Source organism: Lampetra fluviatilis, chromosome 2, assembly GCF_964198595.1.
Source record: "Lampetra fluviatilis chromosome 2, kcLamFluv1.1, whole genome shotgun sequence".
NCBI classification, from domain to species: domain Eukaryota; kingdom Metazoa; phylum Chordata; class Hyperoartia; order Petromyzontiformes; family Petromyzontidae; genus Lampetra; species Lampetra fluviatilis.
Genome location: NC_136276.1, coordinates 18,257,972 through 18,281,830, shown reverse-complemented (window position 1 = coordinate 18,281,830; position 23,859 = coordinate 18,257,972). Strand labels below are relative to the sequence as shown.

At 49.9% G+C, this 23,859-nt stretch overlaps 1 protein-coding gene across 1 annotated transcript in view; it reads left to right on the top strand.

Annotated features, from left to right (window-relative positions):
* The window catches only part of LOC144943750 (zinc finger protein 385D-like), an 88,714-nt gene that overhangs the window by 49,280 nt on the left and 15,575 nt on the right, over positions 1 to 23,859 (top strand). Inside the window, exons 3-4 of the mRNA XM_078871548.1 lie at positions 9,191 to 9,316; positions 15,280 to 15,418. Coding sequence (XP_078727674.1) covers positions 9,191 to 9,316; positions 15,280 to 15,418 — 265 coding nt within the window. The remainder of the gene's footprint in view (positions 1 to 9,190; positions 9,317 to 15,279; positions 15,419 to 23,859) is intronic.

Here is a 23,859-nt window from a genome sequence, read left to right as displayed (position 1 = left end):
CAATAAAGCCACACTGAGTCCACTACTCAAGTAATTGCTACAACAGCATTGTATGGTGGAATATGTATGATAAAATGAAAATGTAGCTGCTAATGTTGTTACGTAAATGCTTTTACAGGTATCGTACTCTCAGAGGTGTGTGATTAAAATTGTAAGGGCTGTTATTGTCCGATGGAAATACAAATGTTAGCGTTTTATGTGTACAAGTAATGGTTATTTTGTCTTACAAACTTAAAATTACCACGTAGCATAATATAATAAAAACTCATAGCAATGTCTAAAAAAAAGATGTATATCACTTTCATACTGGTAATAAACCACACTCCAAATGGCCACATTTGGCTCCAACGTCCTGTTTACAAGTGCAGTCTATTCCAATTTCAACTTGGAAATTCAACGGATCCTGCATGCAAATGTGTTTTTAGGCAGCAACATGGTGAGGATATCAATTGGAGTCGAGAAAAGAGGTCCACAGCCATTGATTCCGGTCACAAACCGATTGCATTGTCAGTAAGCATGCAGGTGCTGCAGATGCATGTAGTCATCACATCGTGCACAAGGCTACAACAGTGAAAATGGAGAGTTTAGGTCGCCATTACAATGAAGATGATAAATAATTATAAGAGTAGAGTAGCAATTATTTGCAGTCCTTTCTCAATCAACTGCTGTATGGAAATGCGCAGCACAGTGTTGGCAATTTGCGGGGGTGTTTAACCATACTTCACCATGCGGGTCGGTGTTCTTTGGTAAAGGGGACTTCAGGACCAGTTTAAATATTACCCTCCATTGATGTTAACCATGGTTGGTAATAAAACTCGGGTCAAAAGGTACATAGTGCAGTGTACTCCGAATTGATGGCACTGCTCCTCCTAGATAGTGAATATGTTGCATTAAGTTCCATAATGCCATGCGTTGACTGGACATGACATCTGGGAAGCTAGAGTCGGGGAATTCTACTTTAGTTTCTAAAGCACACTAATTGAATTTTGTTAGCTTAGCACCATTGTAATGATATGCAAATTCCACATATTACATTTGTTGTTATAAAGTATTCCAGTATACAGTTTATTGCAGAATATGCGAAAGCAAACATTTGAATCGTCTACCTGCTCCTGGCTATGTCACAGTGCTAATATATTTTGACAGATCTGAAGAATGGAAATTCCACATGCCTATGGTAGGGGCCAGTCTGCCCATAGGTTCACCACTGTTAAGTTTTCACAAAGTGTTACTCGTATTTACGAACTCCAGAAGACTAATAATACATTTAAATTACCCCCCAAACGGGGATTGGAACGTGCAACTTTAAAATTGTGAGTTGAGGGCTTTACACAGCACCATCCAGTCAGATAATGCTTTTGTATAATCTGATATTGTATTTCAATTTAATCTAGAAAATATGACCATACATTAAAATTTACACCGACATTGTGTTAAAAGGTATCGGACAGAACTATTTCCATGGTGTTTATGTATCACTGTAATTGTGTTCTTGTGGGATGTTTACTTTTTTGTTCCAATTATTTGTGCTGTGAAATAGTGTCACTTGTGCAACCAATGTGTCACTTAAAAAAGGACGAAACATGTACAGGTGTAATAATCCTTCCAGAGACGGCTTCGGAATCGGTCCTTTTATTTCCACTCCACAATACACTTTGCTCACTCACTCTCCGTTGCTGGCAGACAACGGAGAGAGGACAGACCACGCACTAAGTCCCCACCGCGCACGTGGCAACCCCAGCCCCCGTCCGAGTGTGACCCTGCTCTCGTTAGTTCCAGTCTGCTCACGATCGTTCCCCTCCACTCGCTCTTAATCCCTTCGTCACGTGGTTCCCCCAGCCAATCGTACATGGACAGCTTCGACCATTCTCGATGGTTCCCTGTCAATCCCGGGACCACGCCCCTCATCCGGCTCCCCATTGGCTGGGGCCCCGAATGGCTAGGCCAATTACTCCTGATGACCTGTCGTGATGACGCATGGGCCATGGTCCCTATCTCAACCCTTATTGGCTACAAGCAGGACCGGCACCCTCTATGGCTGTTATTACATCACCCCCCCCCCCCCCCCGGTGAAAAAATTTAGCCGTCTCGGCTGGGAAAAGGGTGAAGAACCAATTCCGCAACATCTTATTAGGGCACCAAGGTGCGTTTAACAATTTGAGGGTGAACCGGCGTTCCCGCGCCTAACAACATTCAAAACAGTCACCCATAATAATAAAAAAAAATAAAAAAAAATCACAACATACATTAGGGCGCCCCTGCAGCGCGGTAACGACAGGGAATGAGCGAAACGATCAAACGTTAACGAAACGGAAGAGATTTCGACCGCGTACGCGACGCGGGACCCTCTCCGCTCCCAGCGCAAGGTCGCTTTGCTTCCGGATGGACAGGAGGTGGCAGGCTCGAAGAAGAAGTCGGTTGTTGGTGCTTGGTCACGTCCAGGGCGGGCCCCGTTGGAGGGGGGGCAGCGGGGGCTTCCCCAGCCCTCAGAACCTGTTCATCTGCAGGAGGCACAACACAATCCCCCCTGGGATCAACGGGCGTGTCCAGCGGTGTAGTCGACCCAGCAGAACCCGGCAGGTCAGCTATTGGGGATGAAGGACCGACACGCGCGTCAACATAGGGTTTAAGTCGCGAGGAATGAACATACCACCGACGTTTGCCGTATTGAACGCGGATACTTTGCGAGTTCCGAACGTCTACGAGCGTCACAGGCCCCCGCCATGGCCTGTGCAGTTTAGGGGATGTGCCCGCTGGTACCTGGGGGCAGTGGAGCCACGCCAGGTCTCCCACTGACCAAGGCATGCGAGTATGCGATCGACGTGCGTACCGCTCGTTCCTTGCCTGAGCACGGGCCGTCACACACCGGGCAGCCTCTCGCGCTTCCGTTACTCGTTCAAGCGAGTCACGCACGTGGTCAGGCAGGGAGCGGGATGGTTGTTTACTCGGCGTATCCAGTTGCACATCGATGGGTGGAACATTTTCACGGCCATACATAAAAAAAAACGGTGAGTATCCCGTGGACGTGTGCGGAACCATGCGGTATGCCGCCAAAACGCCTGGTATGTGCAAGTCCAAATCGGTTTGCTTTTCACTGACCGTGTGACAAAGCATAGCGGAAAGGGTACGATTGAATCGTTCCACCATACCATCTGTTTGTGGATGGTATGGGGAGGTGCGAACTTTCTTTGTACCTAGCGCGTCACAAACTTCCCTAAGCAATTTAGAGGAGAAATTCCGGCCTTGATCTGTGAGCAGCTGTTCAGGTGCCCCCTTGTCCATGACATACCCGTTCAAGAAAGCGTCGGTGATGGACGCTGCCGTTTGGTCGGGCAGAGGCCAGGCCATCGGCCATCGATAAAAATATTCCACCCCGACCAGAAGGTATTTATTGCCCCTAGCCGACGGGGGAAACGGCCCCAGAATGTCGAGAGCCACTAATTCGTTAATACGGGACACTTCAATGGAACGCAACGGTGGTACATAGTGGTTCCGAGGCGGCTTCCTTTTCGCACAGTCATGGCACGAGCGGACAAAATCATTGATGTCCGCCGTCATACCGGCCCAGAAAAAATCCTTTTGCATCGCGGCCACAGTCTTTTGGACGCCAAGGTGCATCAACTTATCAGCGTGCAGAGCACGGAGCAGGTCGTAGCGAAGCGAAGTAGGCACCACCAAGCGTGGTCGGTCAGACACCCCGTCGGTACACATTAGCAATCCCGACTTACCCCGGAACATCTGCCACTTCCAAGCCCGCCAATTGCGATTTCTGTTTCCCAACCAATTTACGTAGTGGAGACAGCGAGGCATCGGCCTCCTGCTCGCGCAACCAGACCGCGTGCGGCAGCCGTAAGGTGTCATCGGTGTCCACCGACACTTGCTGGTCCTCCTCTTTCGCTTTCGCCCCTGCGTCGTCCTCATTCGCTATCGCCCCCATAACCGGGCAGGGCGACGTGGGCGGTGCGGCGCAGCAGTGCGTGCCCGTCAGGCAAGTGCACGGAGGAACGGGCGGCAGCCTTGAGAGCGCATCAGCGTTCGCATGACGGGCTCCCTTTCGGTACGTTATATCGAAGGAAAATTCCTGTAACGATTCCAACCACCGGGCCAATTGGCCTGACGGCTGATCCAACTTGAGGGAATATTGCAAAGCCGCATGATCAGTGCGGACCAGGAATTTCCGTCCATACAGGTACGGTCGGTACAATCGAACAAAATGGACAATTGCCAAAAGTTCCCGCCTTGTCACGCAATATCGCGTTTCCGCAGGGGACAGAACCCTGCTGCCATACGCCACCACTCTCTCAACCCCATCCTTACGTTGCGACAAAACGGCCCCAATGCCGATATCACTAGCATCCGTATCAAGGATGAACGGCTGTGAAAAATCTGGGTAATCTAACGTAGGCGCCGTGGCGAGGTGGTCCCGAAGTGCCATAAAGGAACTTTCTTCCTCCGCCCCCCATTTAAACCTTTGATTTTTGCCAGTCAGAACGTGTAATGGTTTTGCCAACGTCGCAAAGTTCTTAACGAAGCGGCGATGATAGGAAGCGAATCCAATAAACCGCCGAACATCACCCACTGAGGTGGGTGTGGGCCACTCACGTACACACTTCGTTTTCAGAGGGTCAGTGGATACGCCGTCCGAACTGACAATATGACCCAGATAACGGACAGAGTGTTGCAGGAGGTGGCATTTCTTCAGTTTAAACTTAAGGTCAGCCGCCCGCATTCTTTGAAAAACTGTCTCAAGGCGTTGGAGGTGTTCCTCGAACGTGCGGCTAAAGACAATTATATCGTCTAGATATATGAGGCACGTTTCCCACTGCAGTCCCGCCAACACCAACTCCATGAGCCGCTGAAACGTGGCCGGAGCCACGTTCAGGCCCATCGGCAACCGATTAAATTCAAAGAGGCCTTGCGGCGTGCGGAATGCCGTTTTGGGTTTTGACTCGTCATCGAGGGGAAGCTGCCAGAAGCCCGAGGACAGGTCAAGGGTGGAAAAGAATTTAGCACCCGATAAAGCATCCAATGAGTCATCCATCCTCGGTAAGGGGTACGCGTCCGCTACCGAGATTTTGTTCAACCGGCGGAAATCAATGCAAAATCTCGTACCACCATCTTTTTTCTTAACCAAAACGACGGGCGCGCCCCAAGGACTGTTGGATGGCGAGATAATATCTGCCGCCAGCAATTCATCTACCGCCCCACGCACGTGTTCCCTTTCCGCCGGGCTCATGCGGTGAGGGTGCATACAGTCAGGTGGCGATGCACCGGTTTCAATATGGTGCGACAAAAGCGATGTGCGTCCGAGGTCCAAATCATTCCTGCTGAACACATCAGCGTACTGCAGCAACAGCGAACGCAAGGCGTTCCTATGTTCATTTGACAAGGAAGAATTCTCTCCGCATAAATCCGTGATCCAGCGTTCTTGTGAACGATCATGCGGAGACCCATCAGCCGGCATCCGAGCGCGCGGCGGTTTTTCACAAGAGGCGAAATCGGTAGTGGCGTGAGCCAGCACCGATCCCTCCGGAACAACAACGCGATCAGGTCCCCCATTCAAGACCTGTATGAAAGGTGCCTGACCTGGGCGCACAATCGTTTGTGCCGCCGCCGAAGAAAAGGATTTCGATACGGAATTCGATGGGGATAATAGCACGCCTTTCGCACCCCTTCCCATTTGAAGCGGTTTTCGGTAACGTAGCGGAATGAGCATTTGCGCTCCCGATGGAACTTCCACCGTAGCCGCAACTACAGCAGTAACTGCGTTACCTGTAGGCGCCTTGGCCAGCAGGGAAGGCAGGAACGCCATCCTACGACCCCCCGGCATTTCCAAACAGTCCTGGTCGACCCGTATTCGCAACGGCATCCGGCGCAAGAAATCCGTCCCCAACAAGCATGGAACAGCTAGCGAGCGAGAAATTAACACAGGTCCTGCGGCGGTAATATTTTCGATAGCGATGCGCACATCCACCTGTCCGCAGATACCCATGCTCCCCCCATTGGCGGCAACACACGCATCATTAACCTTGCGTATTCTCGACGCAGGAATGGACAACAAATGAAAAAATACATCCGAAATGATGGTAGCCGATGCGCCAGTGTCCACCAAGATACGGACGTCAACGCCGTCGATGGTACCACGTACCGTCGACGAGCCCGACGCCGCAGCCACAATCCTGCGAGCCAATTTCTTCCACTGTGTAGCAGAGCGTGTCAATGGAGCAGGAGAAGTAAAATCGGCCTTAGGAGTGTAAGAATGAGTGCGAGTGGATGAGTGATGTGACATGACCTGCCGGGTGTCCGATTTGTGCCGACTCGCCCGAGGTTGTTGCAGTTCCGCGGCAGGTAGAGGAGATGGATGTCCCCTTGGCGGAGGAGGCGACAGCAGAGGTCGGCAGCGGCAGTCACGGGCGAAGTGGCCCCGTCTGCCGCACTTAAAACACACGGCCGACGTCGGCCGATGGTCGGACGACCCGGCCCTCGCACGCGGTCGGGCCGTGTAGTCGTCCCGCTGGTCACGCAGCCGCCGGCCCGGAATCCTACGCGGGACAGCAGCAGCCAGCATGTCGTCGTCGCCCGAGTCGTCGGAGCAGTGGACAACCAGTCGCGGAGACCACCCCAGAGGCGGCCCGTCGATCTCGGGTTTCCCCGTCCACGCCGCCATCTGGTCCCACCGCTTGAGATTAAACTTAGCGTCCAGGCAGCACGCCACCCACCGCGATGAAAGCGGTTCGTGGCCGCACACTGGAAGAGAGATGTTGAGCTCCTGAGACAACTCCAGCATGCGGGAAAGGATGAGTGGATCCAAATGCTCGGCCGTTGCGTCGGGGTAAGCGGCCATGGCAATCGCCATCAATGCCCCCCGATAGGCCAACGGCGATTCCTCCGGTGCCCGGCGACGCGACATAAATTTTCTGGTGGCCGATGTCGGCGGGTCGTAAAATTCCGCCATCTCTGTGAACGCATCCTGCAGTGTCTTCTTCTTGGACGCCGGAATGGAGCGGAAGACTCCCAGAGACACATCATCGAGCAGCGTAGGTAGCGCTCCCAGCGCTTCTTCCTCCGTCCAGTTGACAGATCTAAAAGCCGACTCGAAGCGCCACGTAAAAGCACTCCAATCGCCCCCGGCGATAAATTATTTTATTTGTGGAAGGCGATGTCCGCGGTTGCAGGCGCGTGCCGCGGGCGTCTCCGGACGCCGTTCCCGCTCTCCGCTCGGTACAGACAAAATGGCGTCCGGCGTCCGCGTGGTAGCAGGCGCGCCCAAAATGGCGGCCGACGACTCCGGCGCAGCCGCCCCACCCAAGACGACGGCGTCCTCCCTCGTGGCAGGAGCAATGGCGGGTGCCGCTTCTATAGCAGGACCCCTTCCCGCGGCGTCCAGCTGATCGGCGATCTGGCGACCCACGGCTGGTGAGGACGCCACCGCGGTCACCAGGCTTAGCAGAATTGCGCGCAACGACTCAATCTGCTCCGCCATCAGCCGCCATTCATCTCTCGGTCCTGCGGTGGTCGCATCTTCCCGCGGTCGACGCTGAGAGGCGTCGAGGCGAGCGTCGTCAGTCGGCAGCACCAGGGCTGTAGCTCCCAACAGCTCATCCTCCTCCGTCTCGGCCTCTTCCTCCGACAGAGGCACGGGCAGGTTCTTTTTTCTGAGGTGTTTAGACATCTTGACGATCGTCCAAACAGTCGCAGAATTACTTCTGACACCAGTGTAATAATCCTTCCAGAGACGGCTTCGGAATCGGTCCTTTTATTTCCACTCCACAATACACTTTGCTCACTCACTCTCCGTTGCTGGCAGACAACGGAGAGAGGACAGACCACGCACTAAGTCCCCACCGCGCACGTGGCAACCCCAGCCCCCGTCCGCGCGTGACCCTGCTCTCGTTAGTTCCAGTCTGCTCACGATCGTTCCCCTCCACTCGCTCTTAATCCCTTCGTCACGTGGTTCCCCCAGCCAATCGTACATGGACAGCTTCGACCATTCTCGATGGTTCCCTGTCAATCCCGGGACCACGCCCCTCATCCGGCTCCCCATTGGCTGGGGCCCCGAATGGCTAGGCTAATCACTCCTGATGACCTGTCGTGATGACGCATGGGCCATGGTCCCTATCTCAACCCTTATTGGCTACAAGCAGGACCGGCAAGCCAATCCCCACGTGAACCCTCTATGGCTGTTATTACACAGGTAATCACTGTTGTTATTTAAAAGATAATTGGAAGTGTTTAAAGACTACACTTTATCAGTGGCACCAGTGTGAATATTTTCAGCTGTGACCTTTACCATCATCTTAACGGATGCAATGCTTGGCCTCACATTCTAAAAAACCAAACCACGTTCCAAATGATTAATTCCACACACGATAACCTAACTGTTGCCTTTAGCTCAATATCAGCAGCCTCTAAAGTCAACTTTCAGTCACAAACGTCCATTCTAAAAGCATCCATTCTGAAATTTTAGATTTTCTTGTATATGTAAACTCTGCATACATTAAGCAATTCTCAAACAAAACAACCACGTTCAGCATACAATCAGCGATGACCAACTTATGGTAACCAGAACGGAATACTTATTCTCTGTCTATCAGAATCCGAGCATGTGGCCGTGCGGTAAGAGTGCATGATTCACAATTGGAATTTCGTCTGAGGCCAACTCAGCCCACCATTTGTCTGTGGTCAGTAATAAGAATAATATCAACTTGTAACACGCCGCACGGTATTCGCTCGCTCTCGAAGAGGGAGGATAACTTGGAGGCGGTGAGCCAGTGCAAAATTCCACTCCCAAGCTCTGCAGTCCTCCACGTATCAAGGTGCTATCGGCCAATCGATTAGTGTTCATACGTGGGAGAAAGTCAGAGTTCCTGTAACAAAAAACCCACGCATGCGCGGGACAATGCTGTAAGTACCTCATACAGATGAAACACTTGCTGTACTGCCATCTCCTGGAAAGCCAGAGTATGGAAACCTCAAAGTCCATGAGTGAGAAGGGAGTTTCACGACATTGTGTGATTCACCAACCCTTGCCTCCACAGCGCTGGGCTATATCCTCCGAGTCCAAGTTCAGCACTCTCTCAGTTGCTACCCAGTCCTTACCTTGCAGTCTTACAAATGTGGCTTCAGAGAGAGCAGAGTGAAAAATAAATGCTTTTGCTGATGACTGTGCCCTTTCCTTTCCTTGTTGAAGATGGACCCCATGCAAAAGGCTGTCCTCACCCATTCCTTTGGAGTCCCAAGTTCTGCCACTGCGTCTGCACCCAGGAGAAGACACGTGCTGTGCTGCAACATCTGCCAGATCCGCTTCAACTCTGAGGTCCACCTCTCACCCTCCTGAGTGCCACGTGTGAAACTGTTGGGCATATGGGGCTTTACCTAAAATGTATACTCACAGTTGAAATGGAAGTTGGTGTAGATAGGTCCAGCTTGTTATAGAATAATAAATCTGCCTAACACTCCACTCCCGAACTTTTCGAAAGAGTACCGAAACAAAATGTAATGTTATAAAATTTTGACTAGCTAATTAAGGTTAAGCTTAACTACAGAGCACACTGTGATTCAGGTTAACATTTAGGCCAGTTGACCTTTCCTCAGAGAGTGCATTGTGTGATGAGAAAGTGCTCGAGATGAACATGGTAAGTTTTCCTGGCTTGGATGTCTAAAGCCTCTAAATACGGCTACATCAATATGCTGTACATGGAGAGCAAATGCATGACTCACGAGGGTATGATGGGAGGAGTGTGGGGTATGACAAAGTAGAGAGGATTATTTTTGCAATGTACAGGATTTCCTCGTTATTCGCGAGGTGTACATTTCCGAACACAATTGCGAATGGTACGTTTCGCAGATAATGATATTGGCCTCGGAAATTAATCACCTTAAATAAATACATAAATAAGCTATCAAATCATGAAAATTATCATAATACAAACTAATGGTACGTGAAATAAACTTTTCATACTCTAAATATATTAAAGTATCTCATCGCTTCATCTCTCATCACATTCTCATCACTTTATCTCATCACTTTTTCACATCACATTCACTCTCATCACTTTATCTCATCACTTGCTTTCTCTCTCTTTTTCTCCTCTCTCTCTCGATTAAGTTGTGTATAGTTCTAAATGCGATTCGCGGATAGCCAAATTCGCAGATAGCAAGTTCGTGAATAACGAACGAATACCACACTACATTTTTAAGAACGGGGACAATGGGAGGAGCGAACATAAGCAGCATGATCAGCCGGCGGCAGGCGTGGCCAGGAGAGACTCAGTGTGGGGATATACTTGTGTCTCGGCCTCGCTGTGTGCTGCGTTGCACCACTACCCGAGTCGTTAACCTCACAGTCAATAAACCTTCATAGCCAGGGTAAACACCCGACTCAAAACGTATTTAATTAATAGAACGAGGTAAAACTGATGGATAAACACAGCACAAAATGCAGTATCTGTTAATACTTGCAATATCGATACAATGAATGAACGCAAGGAGCATCATAACATTGTCTTAGATAACATGCAACTCAACAATAGGTCCTGGATGGACCAGGCACCTACATAGCACTGAATAGCTATACAAGAGAATAAGCTACACTGTTGAATAAGGTCACATCGTGTAATCACTCTACTGCAGCCTAAATGTACAGCGCTGCACATAACACTGAACTGTGGATGAGATAATTCTTCATCATTGCTCTCAAGATTGCATTAAAGTTACATGGGTACAAGTCTGACTCGACTTATCCAATTACAAATAACATTCACAATAATGCAAGTGGCAGGCTTCGTTGTTAACTAGGCCTCATATTTATCATAACAATTTGACAGCATTGTAAAGGCATTTACAGCATTATAACGGCAATCCTAACATTATAACAACATTTCCAGTATTATAAGAACATAAACGAACTTACAGACAATGCTTCTTAAAGTTCCACAATGAACAGATGCACCTGTCTTCACGTAGACTCTATTTGTGCCTCCATTTGTATTCTGTGTAATGGCTGACACCCTGCCTCATGGCTTAAAGCATCTTAAATCGTAACTTCCTGGTCACGTGACCAAATTCAACACCATATCAGGAAATTCCTGTGTACTCACACCCCCGTACCTGCCGTAAGACAGAACAACTTGGCTAATTAAAAGGCGATTTACTGAATTATTAATTTGGTCAGCTTGTGCAATCGTTAGAGCATGTGAGCAGAAAATAAGAAGGTAGCAATTTCGAATTGCAGTCGGGAAGTGGCTCAGCCCATCATCTAATTGGAATGTTCATGATACTGCACGTTTAATACTGTAACGTGTATTATACCGTATGTCCTAAAACAGAGATCAACTGTGTCAACTGAATTTCATGAATGCGTAAGTATATCAATCGTACTGGGATTTACCCGAAGTAACAATTCTATACCGAAATACTCTTCCAATGGGTTTGGAATTATACACACGCTCCATTCTTTAACGAAGTTAAATGTAATGATCTTGTCATATAGTTAAGGTAGTGAACTACGTTTATATGTAGCATGAGAAATCGTTCATACATCATCCCAATGGTAAAAAAGGCATTTAAAATGTTCAAAGTTGTAAATAAATCCATTAATAGGCATGTGAAGCAGTCAGCTTATTGACTCATGTGAATGTGCAAAATGGTCATTAGCTATATTATAATAACATTTTAGTCATTACTTCTTTCACCACAATATTCCCCCAAGTGTGAGTTGTTATTGCCACAATGTAAAAATAATCACAGGAACGGCTCCCAAGGCTGCCAAACTCGAGTCAATAAGAGCAGTTGCTCGAGTATATTTTTCCAGAATCTGCCAACCTTAATGGACCTGCAGACCTGGAACATATTAACGCAAAGTGCACACCGGTGTAAAGTAATGAAGTATATTTAATTTGAATGCTATTTTATGTTAACACTCTAATGTAATTTGTCCTAAAAGACCTATAGTAACCCCGACAAAGGCATTACCGTGTATTCAGGTTCCCATTAGGACCTTTAAAAATGGCAATGTTGTCAAATGTTTTTTATTCACAGCTTCCGGCCTAATATTCATTTTAAAAGATACGGTGAAATTATTATTTTATGCGACTCATTGTGGAATGGAAGCAGATAACTGCTTAGTGAATTTGGGGAATAATGGGTCGCTATGGACTCAAGTAGTTTTCTCACAAAACCGTACACCAAAGCGTAATATACGAGATTTTACATGATGGCCAAAAGCTTTCCCAAATCCATGTGTGGCCAATACCACGCAAAAATGCAACCATATCCCTACTACCTATGCTAATAGAGTGTGGCGGTGTTCTTCATTTCAAGGCCCTTGGGCCACTGGCAGCCTCTGGTTTTTTTTTGAGCGGCCCCTGACATGCGGTTCCAGACAAAACACACATGTGAAAACACCCCATCATGCTGTCAAACCCAATGGTTTCAAATGTTTGGCGGCCCTCACACCGATGTCTTATTGACGAAAGTGGCCCCCCTCTGAAAGTTAGTGAAGAACACTGCCTTTAGGGCGTTGTTGGGGTGGAGACAATTATTGGGCAAGTGTTTTCACAAATTTGCAGAATGTCTACCACTCTGCCTTAATGCCCACCCGTTCTGGGCATTCCTCAATTTAACAATGCAGAGCAGTGGAATGAGGTCTTTTTGGCACAACATATGTCCATGCTGAATTGAAAATTGTGGAAATGTGGCCGATTTTCTGACAAAAAATTGTGGTCGTACTGCAAATTTGTGAAAACGTTTGTCCACCATTGGCTCCACCCCAACAACGTCCTAATCCAACCACATTGTCACTCATAATATATATATATTTTTGCAAGGGTAGTAGGGGAATGCTTGCATTTTTTTTTAGTGGAATTTTTCACACGTGGATTTGGAAGTGCTGCATGAATTCCATTCATGTGAAAACACTTACTGTACCATTTCACCACTTTTTGGCAGAAAGATGGCCAAAAATAGCCAAGTGAATTAGGCCCTTAGACACTTAGGAAAGATTAACAGATGCGCACCTTCAGATACACACAGACTAACACACAAAGACCAACGTAGAGTGGCACATATACACAAACAAACGTGTAGACATATGCATGCACACAGGCACATCCATTTTAACTGATGCAAATATTTACAAAAGCCATGCACAGTGGTATTTAATATCATTTGTCCTTCCTAAAATATATTGGTTGTATATATGTGCTCAATATCGAAAACACGCTTCCAAATTCACCTTACAAACATTGTTGGTTGGCCTTTTTGTTTCATCTGATCGCATATTTAGAGGATACACACATACACACAAAAAATACAAAGACACCAACGTGATGACACCAATCACCTATATAGCCTGCGAGGCAATTGACATAATTCACAGGGAACCGCACTGCGCTATCAACTCGGTGACCTAAATTAAATTCTCAGCCACAGCAAATATCAGTGGCACCTATTCCAAGACTTCTCAGGTCAATTCAGCATTAAAATGGTTCGTGGTACAGTGTACACATTAGCAATACTGCACACCTGTAATCCAGGGCTTTGGAAGTGGAGGTTAGTGGCTTGTCAAGAAACAGGGGTTGATGGATTTGGTGGATCATGAAGATATGGCTGTTGGTGGATTTTCATTGGCTATATCAGTATTGTTGGCTCCATTGTCATGATAATCATCATTGCCATCATTACCAACATCATTATCATCATCATTGACAAAATAAGAATAGGTTTTAGCCTTTCTGGTAATACAATAAGTGTTAAGATATTCAAACATCAAATATAAAGCTTTTGCAAGGAATCATGTCTGCATTAACCACATGTACTTGTAGTGAACATGTAAACAAAACATGCTCTGATAACTATATATGGATTGTCTTTTAAACGGATTGGTCTACACCAGAGACAGCCTTCTTGAGGGCCTAGTCTCACCAGTGTCAGACCAGAGAACGCCAAACGGCGACAAGTACAAAGACAATGCCACTATCAGGGCATTGATATAGGTGCCAGTATCAAAGTATGGAAAAATAAGAATCGCTGTCATAATAAGATTTTTTGTCATCATCATCATGTTTCATTTATCAAAGACAGCTTAAGCGCTACAAAAAGACAGCATAGCATAACAATTCCGCACCTCGTGAGACAGTGGAACAACACGCAGACACACGAATATCATCAAGTGTACGTGTGTGCGAAATGATCAGAGTCTGATTGGTTAGTTCGGCCAGACAGTGGGGTGAGCATGCTAAATTGAGCAAATACACAATTATAAATTATAAATGAAATGGGCCCTATCACTTGCAGAACATGTAATAAGCACGTTTGGGGAAAACACAGATATGACCATTTACAAGGTGCACCATCACTGGTGTGCTACTCATGGGACCTCCTTTGCCAGTACCAAAACATGAGAATAGGTTGTTCCCCTCTTTTCTGGCAACGAAACAGCTGTGTTAAGTTGTTAAAACACCAAACTGAAACCTTTTACAAGGAATCATGTCTGCATTAACCACAATACTTTTGGTCGAAATGCAAACAGAAAACTTACTCTGATAATAGAGGACGCCTTTTGGCGTTCTCTGGTCTAACACCATTTGAAACGAGGATCAAAAGAAAGCTCTCTCTGGTGTGGACCAATCAGTTTCAAAGACAATGCATTTATTATCAGAGTATTTTGTCTGTTTGCATTTTGACCAAAAGTATTGTGGTTAATGCAGACATGATTCCTTGTAAAAGTTTTCAGTTTGGTGTTTTAACAACTTAAAACCTGTTTTGTTGCCAGATAAAAGGGGAAAAGCCTATTCTCATGGTCTGCTACTTTTCCAAGGTGCCCCATCACTTCGTTTTAAAGCTTTCGTGACTGCAGGGATTCATATTCTTGGTTCTTTCGATAAAGTCCTTTCCTTTATTACTGCTAATCCTACATAATATACTTGCATAATATAACTTTCAGACCCCCCACCGCCTACACATTCCACAAGGAGTGACTAACCCCAAATCTGCATTTGTCATCAACTTGCTAAATTCCTCTGTGCATATGTAAACTCCTTTGTCAAGGAGCTCTCCTCCTCCCACCCAGCTTAAACTACGCTGCCAAGCTTAGCAATGTTCACTAGGACGCTGTCTTTCTGACAGCTCTGTTCTTCACCTGAGGACGGCTGCTTGCGTTGTGGCCGAAACATCGTGAGAATTTGTATTATGTTTAATATTTATTATCTTGTTATTTTCCTTCTACGTGACTTTACCGAAAGAACCAAGAATATGCCCCATCACTTGTTGTGTGTGCAGAGCCAGTCAGTGGCTCACTACAAGGGCACCAAGCACTCGAGGAGGCTCCAGGCCCTGGAGGGTGGCAAAGAGGCAACCGGCAGCTCCGCCGAGGACAACAAAAATGGCCGCCAACTCAGCAGCCCACCTCGTCCTGCTGGTAAGAGATAACCCCGGTAGTAATAATATAATCATACCCATGCCCACCATTCAGCTAACATCAAGGTTAATTAAAAGGTTCTTATCAAACTACCCCTCTACTTGCGTGATCATTGGATAGTGTTCATATGTTAGAGATCCTAAGCCGGTGATTTGTAACACAAAAAATGAACAGCCCTTTATCATACTCTTTGGGTCTTTCGGTAAAGTCATGTAGATAGAAAAAAATCATGACGTTTCGATCGCAACACAAGCAGTCGTCTTCAGGTGATATAAGTAATAATTAAAGACTTTTTTTAAACACGCTTTAATGAAATATACCCTACTCGTAATGGCAGAACTCTACAACTCCAGGAAGTGGCCGCAAAGCTTTCCATAATGTAAGGGACAATGGTGATTTACAGCCAACGTTAGTTGAGCATGGACAATAAGACCCAAGCCGAAACATAACATGTAAAAATGAATGTTTAAAAAAAAAAATTATTTTGTTTGATAGAATATAGTATTGTCATCAGTATGACATAAGTATATAAAGTTTGTAGTCGATACCACATTGGGAAGTGGGTTAAAATTGCATTACAGGATTTGAGGATACGACAACAACAACAACAGACATAGTGAGTTAAATAAAAGCGTGTAAAAATACAGTGAGAGAGCTGCTGAAGCAGGATGTTATATAGGCCTGAGATGGGTGCAGCCCAAGGGTAAATGGGCGGGGCTAGAGATAGTATTTGCATGTATATGTAAGATGGGAGGGCGCCCTGAGGGTGTGAAGGGAGCCATTGTATTATGAAAAAACGAGAGCCACGGCCACACCTGAAGACGATGGCTTGTGTTGCGATCGAAACGTCGTGATTTTTTTTTAAATATATTTTGAATATCTATGTAACTTTACCGAAGGACCCATAGAGTATGAATTCCTGCAGTCACGAAAGCTTTAAGTCAAGATTTAGCCCTTTATCAGTTCACTGCTGGATAAAGGCATCCCTATACTGTGTTGGTTATGGGGATTGTTTGAACAGACTTCACCACACTGCTCAGTGCGGATTGTCGAATACAATTTTTAGTTTATACCAGTAACCACCTTTGTTTGGCGGTTTGAATTTCGGTTGGATAATCAGTATTCAAGTCTAAAAAAAGTATAATTAACTCCTCCCGTCTTCTTGCATGTGTAGGGGTGTTAGAGAGAGAGCCCGTTATGCATGGCAGCCTATGGTAAACAAACACAGTAGGCGGGGCTACATGTGTGCACGAGCAGGTGCCCTCTGCGACGTCCGCGCCAGACACCCTGGGGGGTCGATTCGGTCATTATGATCCCCCGGGGCCCCACCCCTCAGGGAGGGGTTGGGTATAAAAGGGGAATGTATCGAGGGGCTCGGGAGTGTTGTGTTAGCTAAGAAGAGGAGACGGAAGACGTCCTAGATAGAGCCCTGGTCTCCCCCTGGCACGCCGTCCTTATCAGGACCGCGCAGGCTCGAGCCAGTGGCGTGGTACCAGAGCCAGAGCCAGTGCTGGTCTGGACTCTGGGTACCGGGCCCGACTGACCAGTGTCGGGCCAAGATAGCCTCCCCTAGCCCATTAGAGGAAGACTCAGAGGCAGGCTAGGGTTAGCCTAGAGGTGTGTCCTCAGATAGACGGGTGAGGGGGCCGATACCCCCTCAGTGCGTATGTCACAACGTGTGGTGTTAAATAAACAAGTGTGCCTCCAACTCCGGTGTGAACGAGTCATAAGCGTTACTACATCTGGCGTCAGAAGTGAAACAAAGTACGAACATGGATACACGCCGGACGACTCGAGTCGGGGTACCAGAGGCAGAAGACACCACTGCAGTCGGAGGGCCCGAGACGGCTGAAGATGCCATCGACCAGCCGGGGCTGGGCGCATCCACGCCACAGCAGCTGGAGGAAGGGGAGCCGTCGATGGAGGGGCTGAGGGAGGCGCACGCGAAGCTGACCGAGCTGCTGTACGCCGCAGCCGCCATGCTCGACACCATCACGCAGCTGGGGGCTGCGGGACCGCCACGGGGCAACGGCAGCCGACGATCACAGCGCCTTCCCGCCATTTCCACGGAGCAACATTTTGAAACTCCCGCCATCGCCGCAGCTGCTGTTGAGGGCGTGGCCGCTCTAAGCATCGCGTCCAACGGCGGGAGTACAGTACCTGCCGCGTCACCACCAACGGGCGGAACGTCACCACGGGTGCGACCGGCGATGCCATCGCTGGTTCGTGCCGACGCTGACTTGAGTGAGGCGGACGAGGGAGTGCGTTCTTCCTCTGCAGCCGCTGCCTTACATCAGCGGCTACCTCCACTCAAGGAATTTGTGGGCGAGGATGGCGACTGGGGCGGCTTCCAGCGGCGCTTCCTCGCTCACCAGGAGATGGCACAGTGGACAGACGCCGAGGCTCTCCGCGCGCTGCCAGCACTTCTCGACAGCGACGCCCTCGCCACTCTAACATCGGCTTCGAAGGAGAGGCGCTCCACGCTGCAGAAGGCGATGCAGGTGCTGTCGGCGGTATATGGTCCACCATCGGACTGTCGCCAACTCTTTTACGATCGCCAGCGAGGGACGAAGGAGTCGCCCCTGGCGTACCGCACAAGCCTCCTGGCACTGGCGAAGGAGGCCTTTCCACGAATGGATGACGAGGGTGTCGACGCCATGGTGACAGAGAAGATACTTTTGCTGGCGGACGACTTAGACATCGTCATTGTCGCACAGGACGATGCAGAGATGTGCTCCCTCCAAGCGGCCCGTCTTCTCCACGCAAACCTGTCCTCTCAACGACGGAAGGCCAGCAAGGCGGCGAGCGGGCGTGCCGTCGCTGAAGCCACCCTCCCGGCGGAAGAGGTTTGCGCCATCGACCATCAACGGCAGCATGGAGCGGGAGTACGGGAGGACCGGGCCGGTTCAAGCCGTCTACAACATCCATCGTCGTCACCAGCGCTTCCACGCTGTTACAACTGCGGCATCCGGGGCCACGTCGCCTCGGGGTGCCGCTCTCCTGGGCAGCGCAGGACGACACCTCAACGGGACGCTGGCCCTCGTCACAAGCTCCACCATCATAATCCGGCGAGTCGCGGCACCCCTCATGCTTGGCCCACGCACACGCCCGTCACACACTCAAACACCGCAGCGAAGGGGGGGCCAATATCGCGTACCATGGCACCAACACGCACCGCTCTGGGTACTCAGATTGAACCCAGCCAGTGGTCCGTGTTGGCCCATCGGGTTGTAGCCGCGTCGTCAGGGTCGTCGGCCGTTGTGGGCCACATCGATGGGGTCGAGGTGCGCATCCTGGTCGATACAGGAGCATCGGCGACCATTATTTCGGAGTTGATTTATAACATTCTCCCTGCCCAAAGCCGTCCTTTGATGCCTGTTAACGTGCCATTCTTTGCTGCTAACGGGGGTTCACTTGGCATCATCGGACAAATTCGTGCCCAAATTTGTGTCGGGGATATTAAATTGTCTGGGCCGATTTTTGTTTCCTCCTCGCTGGCGGTTCCGTGCCTGCTGGGGACGGACTTCCTGGCCAAAATGCCGATTAGGATATTAATCGACCAGGGATGCATTGAGCTCCCATCGGGCCGACGCATGGCGTTTCTGCCATCCCCCGCTACGAGCCGGACGGCGTTCGCGACGGTGCCGGCGTTCGTAGATAGAACGGTGCGCGTTCCTCCGGGGGCGCAAATGTTGATTCCCTTGAAACTTCGGCGGCCCTTCGCTAAGGGCATTGGGGCTCAAGGGGTTCTGTTGGGACCGTCTAGGGCCGGGGTCAGTGGACCTGATTTACTCCCGGCCCAGACCATAGTGAGAGGGGAAGGAGAACCCTTCATCGCGGTCCTCAATGTGGGCTCGCAGACGGTGGTGGTCCCACAGGGGACCGTGCTTGCTCACGCAACGCCGGTGCCCTGTGAGGAACCCGTCGCGAGTCATGTCGGCGCTGTCCCTGCACCGCGACCACATTCGGACAGCGATGAAGGGTGGCTCGAGGCGCTTTGTGCGGGATCGACGGACCTGTCAAATTTAGAGCGTCAACGTCTTAAGACACTACTAAGGGAATTTTCCGACGTTTTCAGTCGGGATAAATACGATTTGGGCTGCACTAATCTGCTGCGTCACCATATTGATACGGGTGACAGCGCGCCAATACGCCAGAATCCTTTTCGGTTGAGTCCCGCCGAAAAGGACCATGTCAAATCGGCTGTTGATGACATGCTAGCCGCCGACATCATTTCTCCCTCCAACAGCCCTTGGGGAGCGCCGATCGTCCTGGTTAAGAAGCAGGACGGTTCGTTGCGGTTTTGCGTTGACTTTCGGCGCCTTAACAAAATTACGGTTGCCGACGCATACCCGCTCCCACGGATGGACGAATCGCTTGACGCCTTGGCGGGAGCGCGATTCTTCTCCACATTGGACTTACTTTCGGGATTCTGGCAGCTTCCTCTGGACGATGATTCAAAGCCTAAAACTGCTTTCCGTACTCCGCACGGCCTGTTTCAATTCAACCGGTTGCCGATGGGCTTACACTCAGCGCCGGCAACTTTCCAGCGGTTGATGGAATTGGTTTTGGCTGGATTGCAATGGGAGTCGTGCCTGATTTATTTGGATGACGTTATTGTCTTTGGCAAAACTTTTGATGAACATCTCCAGAGGTTGCGGGCGGTTTTCCTAAAGATGCGGGCTGCTAATTTGAAATTTAAGCCCCAAAAATGCCATTTGTTACGCGAGTCGGTGCGTTATTTGGGGCACATCGTGGGACGCTCAGGTATTTCTACCGATCCCGCCAAAACGCAGTGTGTAAGCTCCTGGCCGACTCCCACCTCAGTGGGAGAGGTTAGGAGTTTTATTGGGTTTGCGTCGTATTATAGACGCTTCGTCGCTAATTTTGCGACTATAGCAAAACCCCTACACGCTTTAACATCAAAAGGGGTTCGGTTCTGCTGGGGTCAGGAGGAGGAAGCTGCTTTTTGCTCCCTTCGGGACGCTTTGGTAAACGCTCCTCCCCTGATTTACCCTGATTTTTCAAAACCATTCTTGCTCGACACCGATGCGAGCAACACGGGTATTGGGGGCGTGCTCTCCCAGGTGGTTGACGGCGTGGAACGTGTGGTTGCGTACGGCAGTCGGGTGTTGTCTCCAGCGGAGCAACGATATTGTGTCACCCGTAGGGAACTGTTGGCAATTGTCCATTTCATCCAACAGTATCGCCCATATCTGTACGGTCGGCATTTCACCGTCCGCACAGATCATGCGGCACTGCAGTACGCCCTGAGGGTTCAACAGCCATCGGGACAATTGTCCCGATGGTTGGAGGTCCTCCAGGATTACGATTTCCAAACCACATACCGTAAGGGCGTTCGCCACACCAACGCGGACGCTCTGTCGCGCTTGCCAACCACCTCCGAGTGTGCATGCCTCCTGGGGTCTGGACGTTGCAGACCTCCAGGGGACACATCGGTTCCTGTCTTGGCGGCCGCCAACGACGACGATACAGTAGTTACTAATTCGATCGAACAACAGGGCAAAGATTCCCTGTTGGGGTTGCCCGTCATTGACTGGGGGCGCCTCCAGATGGAGGATGTGTCCCTCCTCGGGTGGCGACGTCGCGTTGGCGGTGCGGCGGGGGGAAAAAGAGGTGGTTCCGACGCATGGGAAATGTGCCAAGGCCTGCTGATGCATTGGGACGGGAAGTCGCGTCGACATCGGCTGGTGGTCCCTACTGGGTTGCGGGGCAGGGTGGTATGGGCCGCTCATGAGCGCCTCCTACACCTGGGGACCCAAAAGACTCTCGCCTTGCTGCAACTTGATTTTTATTGGCCTGGCATGACGAGGGATGTTGGGGATTTGTTGGGATCATGCCCTCGATGTGCACAACGCAAACCGCCGGCACGGGAGTCTAACCCGCCCTTGCAATCGATCAAAGTGTCCAGGATAAACGAGCTGGTCGCTCTGGACATTTTGGGACCATTCCCCGCCACCCCCAGGGGGAATAGATATTTGTTGACTGGTGTCGAGTATTTTACACGCTGGCCTATGGCCTGGCCTCTGGCCAACCAGTCGGCAGCAGCCATCGTGGAGGCCTTTGTTCAGGGTTATGTCCTGGACAAAGGTGCTCCGGAGAGGCTGCTGACCGACCAGGGCAGAAATTTTTCCGGTAAACTACTCAGACAAGTCTGTGATCTCCTGGGCACAAAGAAAATTCGGACCTCCCCATATCACCCACAAACTGACGGGATGGTCGAACGGTTGCATCGCACCATCACGTCCATGTTATCACAACAAGTTTCGGACTCGCAAACGGATTGGGACCTACAAATTCAGGGGGTCTTGGCGGCGTACCGGATGGCACCCCATGCAGCTACGGGGTTTTCTCCCTTTTACCTCATGTACGGCCGAGAACCAGACCCGCCTGTTCGTGCCCAGTTGCAGATCCCCGTGCCGCAGGGAAAAACTAATCTGGCTGACCACGTTAAATTTAATCTGGACAAATTGACCGAGGCACGGGATGCTGCAATGCAAAACTCTGACCTCCGTCAGAAGGCGAATGAGCGCCTCAGATTGAGTCGAGCGCACATGCTGCAGTGGAAGCCGGGGGACAAGGCATGGCTGCACTGCCCCCAGGTGCCACTGGCAACCTCCTCTAAACTGGTGCGGCCGTGGCGGGGCCCTGTGGAAGTGGTGGAGGTGTTACGACCGCAGTGCGTGCGCATCAAGTGGGGGAAGCGGCGATGGTTCGTGCACCCCTCTAGGTTAAAACCCTTCTCTGCGGTACACAATCACACTTCACACGCGCGTGGCCAAGCATGTGGGGGGTCGGCCGACTCGCTGGGTCCGTCTCCGTCGCTCTCACCTAATGCCTTGCCGGCTGTGCCACCTTCAGGTGCATCAGGAGTGACGGGCTCACGCCCAATCACCCCTCCTGCGGATACCGAGGGTCACGCGGAGTCGGATGAATGCTCACCCCAAGACGGACAATTGCCACCTGATGGTCCGCCACACGCGGTTACCCCGTGTGAGGGGCCCGCTGCAAGGACGCGCGCTAAAATGCGCAAACTGTTGTGAGGCCGGAAAATGTGTACATAGCTGTTGTGTTCATTGGATGTTGTGTGGGTGGTGTGTTCCCCACTCCTCGGATGTACATATGTTGGCTTCACCGTGTGTTGTGTGTGCGTGGTGGGTTCCCTGCTGATTGTATATAGGCTGTTTTTTTTACGGAATTCGTATTTATTCGGGGGGGGTGCGACGGGTTGTTTTCTCATCTTGCTGTTGCGTTCTTGTTCTGGTTCCTGTTATTGTTCAAAAATAGTGAGGCACACGCGCGGTCAGGGGGTGAAGGCACCTTTATTGTCAAATTTTTGTATGTTGGCAGCCGGGACGGCTGCATGCTATGCGGGGGGGAGTGATGTAGGGGTGTTAGAGAGAGAGCCCGTTATGCATGGCAGCCTATGGTAAACAAACACAGTAGGCGGGGCTACATGTGTGCACGAGCAGGTGCCCTCTGCGACGTCCGCGCCAGACACCCTGGGGGGTCGATTCGGTCATTATGATCCCCCGGGGCCCCACCCCTCAGGGAGGGGTTGGGTATAAAAGGGGAATGTATCGAGGGGCTCGGGAGTGTTGTGTTAGCTAAGAAGAGGAGACGGAAGACGTCCTAGATAGAGCCCTGGTCTCCCCCTGGCACGCCGTCCTTATCAGGACCGCGCAGGCTCGAGCCAGTGGCGTGGTACCAGAGCCAGAGCCAGTGCTGGTCTGGACTCTGGGTACCGGGCCCGACTGACCAGTGTCGGGCCAAGATAGCCTCCCCTAGCCCATTAGAGGAAGACTCAGAGGCAGGCTAGGGTTAGCCTAGAGGTGTGTCCTCAGATAGACGGGTGAGGGGGCCGATACCCCCTCAGTGCGTATGTCACAACGTGTGGTGTTAAATAAACAAGTGTGCCTCCAACTCCGGTGTGAACGAGTCATAAGCGTTACTACACATGCATGTGTGTTCTGTAGTGTACCTCAGTTTCTCCCTGCACCTCCTTTTGTCTATCCACATTCTAAGTTTGTCTTTCCGTTTGTCTCTGCATCTCTGCCACCAAACATCACCTTCACTTCCTTTAAGTATATATCCCAAAACCATTCCAAATTCGATACTCATCATCAAAGATCTGTTGTTTCTGTATCCCACCATCTGGCTTTATGTCTTTCATTTGGTCAATTAATTCCATGTCCCCACTCAGTGACCATCTCGGGAACCTGACCTCCACAATCCTAAATATAAAGCACTCATCACATCCTCCTCTTCTTTAATACGTACGCAATGCTTGCCGTGTTCTATCCTGAACTTTAAAGTTGTTTACTCTATACTGTATGCTGGTCTCTCTATAGGACTACCAAAGCAGGTGATTTTTCCATAAGGTGTTAATTTAGCCTTGGGTGAATTACGACCTGAGTTAA